The sequence below is a fragment of the Carica papaya genome, chromosome 6 (assembly GCF_054855325.1).
Source record: "Carica papaya isolate Zhongbai chromosome 6, ASM5485532v1, whole genome shotgun sequence".
Classification (NCBI taxonomy): domain Eukaryota; kingdom Viridiplantae; phylum Streptophyta; class Magnoliopsida; order Brassicales; family Caricaceae; genus Carica; species Carica papaya.
Genome location: NC_142314.1, coordinates 5,274,133 through 5,282,895, shown reverse-complemented (window position 1 = coordinate 5,282,895; position 8,763 = coordinate 5,274,133). Strand labels below are relative to the sequence as shown.

The following is an 8,763-nucleotide window of genomic DNA, read 5'->3' as shown; positions in this document are numbered from 1 at the left end:
TACTCTTGATCTGGTCAGGTGGATATTCTTATACTGTTCCCCTTAAAACACTGAACATGATTGCAGAACAAACTGTTGATGCAGGATTGAACTGAATAGTTCTGTAAATGATTCACAGCAGAAGAATCATGTAAGTCTGGCTCAAACTAATAAAGAGGTCATTAGGGAACAACTAGAGATGAATAGATACATGAAAGTTACATCGAAGCTTAACTTGATTGGAACAAAATTTGACTGGGTCTCCGAGCATGTTAAGTATTCCAAAAGTAGAATTTTACTGTTAGCATTTACTGTGCGGATTGGAGTTATAAAGCAAAAGTTAATTTCCAGCTAATATATTATTACGATAAGTAGTATATATATATTATATATATATATATATGTAACTAATACATATTATATGATATTTACTATTTTCATCAGCTATGCTTGTGTGTCGTCTTATAATTAAAATCAATAAATATAAATTTCTAAATATTTCCCTACTTTTTTTTTTTTTTTTTACTTTGTTACAATCATAACCATAATTTTTACCGTTAGATTCTCAAATTATAACTACAAAATCTACTCCACACACACATACATATATATATATATATATATATATCCACTTTTTTACCCATACAAATGACTAGTGAGAACAAAAATGTATGTAGGAAACTAAATGATATATATATTTACATATGACATTGGATAAAAGAAAAAGAAAAAGTAAAAGAGATGTGACAAAATAAAAAAAAGATGGAACCGTGAGGTTAGGTGAGATATCATTTTCTGGCAGCATTAATTTTCACGAGTGAGATATACAATGTATGTATGTATATGTGTGTGTGTGTGTATGTATATATATGGGGCAATGACTTGAGGTAGAAAAATGAAGAATTGGTTACCAAATTTGATAAAACAAAAAGGAAAAAGACATGTAAAAGACCCACCAACTGTACTTCATCTTATTTATTTTATTGGGGAATTAATGGAAAACATCAACACTTGATGACATTTCATCAATTGGGCATCAACAAAAATTTCCCATTTTCTTTGCCTTTCAAAATAATCAAATTATATATATTCATTATATATGGGTATGTATCTATATATATATATATATGTATGTATATGTATATGTATATGCATATGTATATGTGTGTATATTGCGGATTACATTTGGGTTTACCCATATTGGTAGGCAGTTGTAAAGCATAAAATATGAAAAGAAACAAAGTTCAGGAGAAAAAAGCAAAAATATTATCTAAATCTGACAGAGCTTTTAATGAAGCCAGCATATCAACAATATAATCTGAGTCTGAGAGATATCACAAACCATGTGCATATTAACTATATATATATATATATATATATATATACACACACACACACACACACATACATACATGCATATGTTTATATATAAAGGTGATAATGGAGCTCTGAGTATGTATTTTTTTTTTTTTTCTCTACGAGACCATAGAGTCAAAATAAATGTGTATTTGGTATATTTTTATTAAAAATTATTATATTTAGTATATTATAATTTGTGTATATACGTTATTTAATTATTAAAATATGTTAAATTTATTTTATTAATTTTTTATGGGACAAAAATTAATATAATCTTCACTAAGCATTATCGTACAAACACTAGACACATATTTTTCAAGAAAGACATATGAATTAGTTGAAGCATATATGTTTTGCAGTAAATGGTCTAAATAATTGATTGTATATATAGCTTTTTACTCGTATATACCTGGGTGTTACATTATATATGTATGTGTGTATATATATATATATATATATATAATATACTCAGGAAGTGTTGGATAGTCAATAATGAAGAATTGATAATACAAGAAGAGGAAAGTATGAAGGATGTATAAGAGAAACTTACTTACACCCAACCACCATCTTCCTCATCAGTCAACAACCCCTACACCATCCAATTTATTAGCAAATATATTTAGTTTAATTAAAAATTAATTCAGTCTAAAATAGTATAAAGTAATTTCATATAAAAAAAAAAATTAAAATTTAAAAAATTTGGGTAGAATTTAAAATATTTTTTAAATTATAAATAAAATTTTATATATTTTTGTTGATAATTTATTAAAAATCTAAATTAACCAACATAATTTAAGAGTGAATTAAAGTTTATATTATGATATTAATTATAGTACAATATAATTTCTTTTCTTTTTGCAATCATAATATATGTAAGTAACAAATTCTCATAAAGTATGGATTTTTAAATTAATTAAATTTCATTTTTAATTTATTCCAAATATATATAATTCAAACTTGTAAGAAATAAATATGTGTTTATTAGTTATATTGGATCTTAATACTCATTCTTATGTAAAAGCACATGGAGGGACCAAAAAAGTTAACTAATTATCTTAATATTTAAATATATATAAAAAAAATAACAACTTATTATTTTTCAAGTAATAAAACTTAACCAATTTTATTGCGAGAGTACGTGTTAATTTAAAAATTTGTTCATTTTATCAATAATAAATTTTATTGGTGATAAAATAAAAAATAAATTATTAATTTAATTTTTGAATTGTAGTTTATCTTTTTTTATTTTAATCTTAATTTTTTTTTTTTTACAAATAACCATCAAAATTTTTTTTTTTTAATTCATTAATATTGTTTAGTTTAAAAAAAAAAAAAACTAAACAAACTCGGAGATATGTTTAACTTACTTCATTCTCTTCTTAAAGAAAATTTACCGCACGCACTTAAAAGTACAAATGAAAGGACTAGAACAAAGTGTTGTTTCAGTAGAGAGGCGAGGATTCTAAACCTAAGCCCTACATTCCTTTCCTTTCGGTCGGAGCGAAGCATGAAATAAAACTCATGTTAGGTATGTAATCTATCCTTCATTTTCCTCTCTTAGATAGATAAAAAAAGATTTGCTCCATCTCTCCATATGATACAAATGTTAATTTATCAGAATATATTGTCATAGTTCCTCAATTCATTAAAGAAAATAAAAAACTTGAAAGGGTTGTCTACACTGACGAGTAGCAAGCTACAAGCAGCAAGCCGCATATACGATAGTAGTTGGCAGAACATAAAGACTTAAAATCTATTTGATACAATTTTTTATTGCAGTTTTACATTTTATTAACAATAAATCGAATGTAAACTATTTTTTATAACAGTTAAATTCAAAATTTACTTTTGATGTGATGAAACTAAAAAACATTCACGTATTTTTAAAAAGTAACTTTACTTTTTTAAATGTAAAATTTTGAAAAACCGATTTCATTAAACATAAAAATTATACTTTTTAAAAAATGAACGATATTTTTTATAATTATTTTTATCAAACATCAAATAATTTGATTAAAAATATTTTTTAGTTAATAACTATATTAACAGTACTTTTAAAACTCATAACATAAAATATAATTCATTGAAATGTTCGCTTAGAATCAAACCTTAAATTAATAGCCGGAAATTTGATTTCAATAATATTCCGAAAGTGGCATTAATTGTTAGTCTCATTGAACAAAAGTTAAATTTATAGTCAACATTTTCATAGGATTTATAAATATATATATATATATATATATTATAAATTGATGTGTAGGTGAGGCAAAAAATGAGTATATGATATGTTATTTTCACAAAGTATGGTCGTGTGTCCATAATGAAGTTTTAACTACATTTATTAAGCATTCATTTATATAGAATAAACCCTATCCCTCAAACTGTATTGAATTGTATATAATTCTCCTATCACTCTCAAAGTGTTTAATTAATTGATTATTATGCCTTAAAAGACATTACCTACTAAACCCATTGATTATATATACATATATTTATGTACATGTAGACTACGTATGAGTCAATTACACATTGTGTGGTAAATGATATGAGCTTCTTAATTTGAGATGTTTATTTATATACATACACATTTGACTTCATAAGATAGATTACATTTTTCTTGTGCAACACATAATATATATATATATATATATGTGCACTAAATTAATATGTGACGAGACTTTTTCATTGATTAAAAAAATATGTATAAAATAATACAAGTGATGAATTAATAAATTAAAGCTTGAAAAGTAATTTCCTCTCTAAAGAAAAGAGAACCAATTGATATAATTATGAGAGTACATTGTTCACATGGTTAAATCTGGTAATAAATTATAAATAAATGTTAGGGTTATGGGAAATTATGATAGTTTAACAGACTTAAAAATAATTACTCCAAAATATTGGGGCATGAATTTTATACACACACATATATATATATATATATATTGTTATTTATCTTTTATAAAATTTAGAAAAAAAAAAATAGAAGTAAAGAAGTATATATTTAATTAATTACTGCCCAATTCATTTCGTATTTAAATTATTATATATAGATTTTTAGTTATAAATAATCTTAAACTATATTCAGTGTATAAATTTCCTTCATCTATATGTATGTACTTATTGAGAAGAACATAACGTATTTCTTTCGGTGCGTGTATATATATATATATAATACATATAAATTTCCGAAAACAATCGAATATAATAATTGAGAATATGTTGAAAGTGAAATAAATTAATGTTTTGTGGAATATCTATCAATTCCAGTATTAAAAATATCCAAAGAAAATTTGAAAGTATACGAGTACTAAATAATTAATAAAACGTATACTTACCAACATAACATATATATACACACACGCACTGCAAAAGTTTTGCATCTGCATATATATATATATATATATATATATATATATATGTTAATTAGATCCCAAACATATATACATATATACCGTATAGCAGATATATATATATATATATATAAATATGAAGAAGATAAGAAAGGTTCCTTTGTCCTTACTTTTTAAGCAGCTATGTACATATATATATATATATATATATACACCCCACACACACTATATATATATATGTATATATGTATGTATGTATGTATGTATGTGCGTTTGGAATAAAACGAAGCACATCAATTGCACCTAAATGATTTTGGTATAGGTGGCTAGAGTTTGATGCAGCAGTCTTGTTGTGTTGTCTTCATCTAAGCAGATGCATGATATGGAGAGTAGTGAAATTCATAGAAAGTAACAGTTTAATTAATTTTTTTTTTTGTTATAATCATCATGAACATGATGTCAAGCCAATAAATTCATACATATAGCAAAATCTATATGACATAAATTAACAATATACATATATACATACACATATACATATACGTATACGTACAGATATGGGTAAAAATTGAAAATTTTACCCCACATACATAAAAAGTAGAATGACATACATTTTGACATGAATAATTTTGAAAAACTACCCTCTTCCAAAAATGAAGATATTATTCACCACAACTTTGACAGTAATAATTTCAAAAACTACCCTCTTCCGAAAATGTATATATATTTCCATATTTACCACTCCATTAAACTGCATGCAACAAAAAACTTGTAAAAATTCGCTAGGTTTAATCATAAAGAATGCAAGTTGGTTTTAGATGTATACGTATGTATATGTACCCATTTCAGATATAGAAAAAGCTTACCCATTAATTGCCACCAAATTAACTTGCGCATATATATGTATAATTATATAATTATTCTGGCCCCTTGATGGAGAATATAAATTTTATATATACATAACTTAGCCTGGAGAGAGAGAGAGAATATGAAAAGAGTTGTTACTTAGGAAGTTATTATGGCGATGGGAGATACTTTTCTATCAAATTAAACATACACATATATGTGTGTGTGTGTGTATATATATATATATATATTATAATGTAATATATATTTGGTCAATAAGTATACACTGAAGGTGCGAGTGGTTGTTCATGTATGTGTTTATATATATAGCAGATCCTGTCTTGTAAATAGAACAAAAGTGACTTGTGAGCTATAACCCTAGAAAACCAAACCCACTTTTCTTTTTCTTTTTCTCTCTTTGGCTATATATCTTCTTGTTATGCTTTCTCTTCCTTTTTGTTTGATTAATTCCCAGAAACCCTTTTCTGCTTCCTTCCTTTTCTTCTGATATTATCTACATACATATCTGTATGCATATATAGGTATGGAAAATTCTATGAGCAGTGACTCTGCCGGGATGATGACGACAAAGAGTTGTCAAAGAGGCCACTGGCGGCCGGCGGAAGATGATCGTCTCCGGCAACTCGTCAAAGACTTTGGTCCCAAGAATTGGAATTTCATTGCTCAGCATCTTCAAGGAAGATCAGGTACCCTATCAATTCTCTTTCTCTTTCTCTCTCTTTTTTTTTTTTTTTACTTAAATTCTCTCTTGATCATCATCACATACATATACATATTGATACTTATATATATATATTGCTCTACTTCTAAGAAATGGGTCTGGGTTGTTTTTTCTTTTTTTTTTTTTTTTTGTAGGGAAAAGTTGCAGATTAAGATGGTATAACCAACTTGATCCGAACATCAACAAAAGGCCATTTACAGAGAAAGAAGAAGAAACCCTTCTGAAAGCTCACCGGATTCAAGGCAACAGATGGGCTTCCATTGCAAGGCTTTTTCCTGGAAGAACTGATAATGCTGTGAAGAATCATTACCATGTTGTTATGGCGAGAAGAAAGAGAGAAAAATTCTCTTGTTATGGAAAGAGAAGTTGCCATTTTAATCCTCCTTCTTCCAACACCACCACCACCATTACTGCTACTCCTAATTCTTCTGTTCAAACCTATTTAAGTAATTTCAGACCTTTTGATCCCCAATCCAAACATGATATTCACTTATTTAATTCCAACAAAAACAACTTTATCAGCTCTAATTTTCTATATTCATCACCCGCCACAACTTCTAACGATTCTCCTACTTCTAATTGGACTCATAGTGGATCAACAGTCACCTGTAGTGCTCATCATAATAATTCACTCATCGGTTTTGATGTTCTTCGTGGGTCCATGACAACTCCTTCATCATCGTCTCATCATCATCATTATCATCATCATCAGAAATTAGTACATGGGTCAGATCGAATCTTACCTTTCAGTAACTACCCAAGTTTGTTTGCAACAAAGCCTGCTGTTGCTCCTCCTCATCATCATCATCGTTTTTTTAGTAATCGTGTTGAAAGTGAAGAAATTTGGAGGAGGAAACAGCATTTGCAGACAGTTGGTGAACAAGATGATTGCCGGGAAGACGATGAATCGAACAAGGTGAACAAAGATGTTGATTTCATAGACTTTCTTGGTGTTGGAATCTCTTGATTCCCCGAATGAAGTTAGTTTTTATAATATATTTTACGGATCTTGGATATACTGATATCTTTCTTTTATACATATATATATTTATAATTAATCATATTCCCACCTATATATATATATATATATGAAGTTATTGTCTTGGAATTATATGTATAGGCCATAGCAACTATTAGTTTCATTATTAAGTAATTATATATGTAGATAATGGGCTCTTGTATTTTTCAATGGAGCTTCAAGTTATATTGTTATTGACCATGTGAAGAAGATTCAGACACAGAAATGCTGAAAGTTTGGGTTTGTTTTGATGTTCTATCAATGTCAGATTTTAGGATGTCAATTACAGAAGTTTCAAAGTTATATATAGATATATAATGTTGTATTGTTATGTAATATATAAATGTTTTCTTTCGTTTCTTTGAGTTCTTTCCGTCTATATAATATATATATATATAGATATATGGCAATTACTTGAGTTATCATTACAGTTTCAACTTTCTACTATATAATACATATATGGATAATTATATGAATGAATCTGTATATGTGTCTATATATTTCTGGGAAGGTGGTTTTATTGTACAGATGCTCTGTGTGGGAGGTTAATTAATTTCTAGCTAGTGTACTACTGCAGATAACATAAACACATATATATATATATGTATATGTGTATGTATTTTGTGTGTGTGCAGTTGCATACAGAATATTAATATATACATATATATATATATATTGTAGGAAATACCTGCAGATGAGTACATATGACTTCCTCTAGCTAACTAATTAATAACTGATCATAAACACACACACAGATCCATCTATACATATATAAACACATGTATAACCTGTTGAAAAGATATATAATGTATATATAAGATACTAAACCTAAGAGTAACAGAATCTTGATATGTAAATAAATAAATATATATATATATATATACACGCTACAGAAAATACCTTCAAATGAATAATATGGGTTAGTCAATCAGTTAATAATTTATAGGTATGAATTAACAAAATATAACTTTTGATTGGAGTTAGCAACTTCGATCAGTATTGTAAATTTAACATATATATATATATATATATTTGACTCTTGAGTAAATGTGTGTGTGTGTATATATATATATATATATATATATATATATTATTATTATTAGAATTATATTATGATATTTGATCATAAATCAATCAAAAACAACATTTAACATGGTATTAAAAATTAATTCCAGACAATGTTTAGTGAAATATATTATGATATAAATAGTTTAGATTTAGTTTTATTAACTTAAATTTTTAATAATTAAAATATTTGACAAATCTTTTTTTTTATATTAAAATTAAATCACAATTTATTTCAAACGTAAAAGAAAAGGTAATAGATATAGGTGGTTCAATTCATATAATACAAGGTCCAATTATATTTAAATTCGTTAATTTAAAGTGAGCTTCCTAACTAACTATATAAATATAATAATTGATTATTACTTACAAGAACTAATTAATTGATTCATGAGGTTTGT

General features: G+C 26.3%; 1 protein-coding gene across 1 annotated transcript; it reads left to right on the top strand.

Annotated features, from left to right (window-relative positions):
- The first annotated feature begins 5,723 nt into the window (after positions 1 to 5,723).
- Positions 5,724 to 7,586, top strand: MYB69 (myb domain protein 69). The gene is made up of 2 exons (XM_022032923.2): positions 5,724 to 6,244; positions 6,414 to 7,586. The coding sequence occupies exons 1-2, from the start codon at positions 6,082 to 6,084 to the stop codon at positions 7,244 to 7,246; spliced, it is 996 nt and encodes a 331-aa protein (XP_021888615.1). The 5' UTR covers positions 5,724 to 6,081; the 3' UTR covers positions 7,247 to 7,586.
- The last annotated feature ends 1,177 nt before the right edge of the window (positions 7,587 to 8,763 follow it).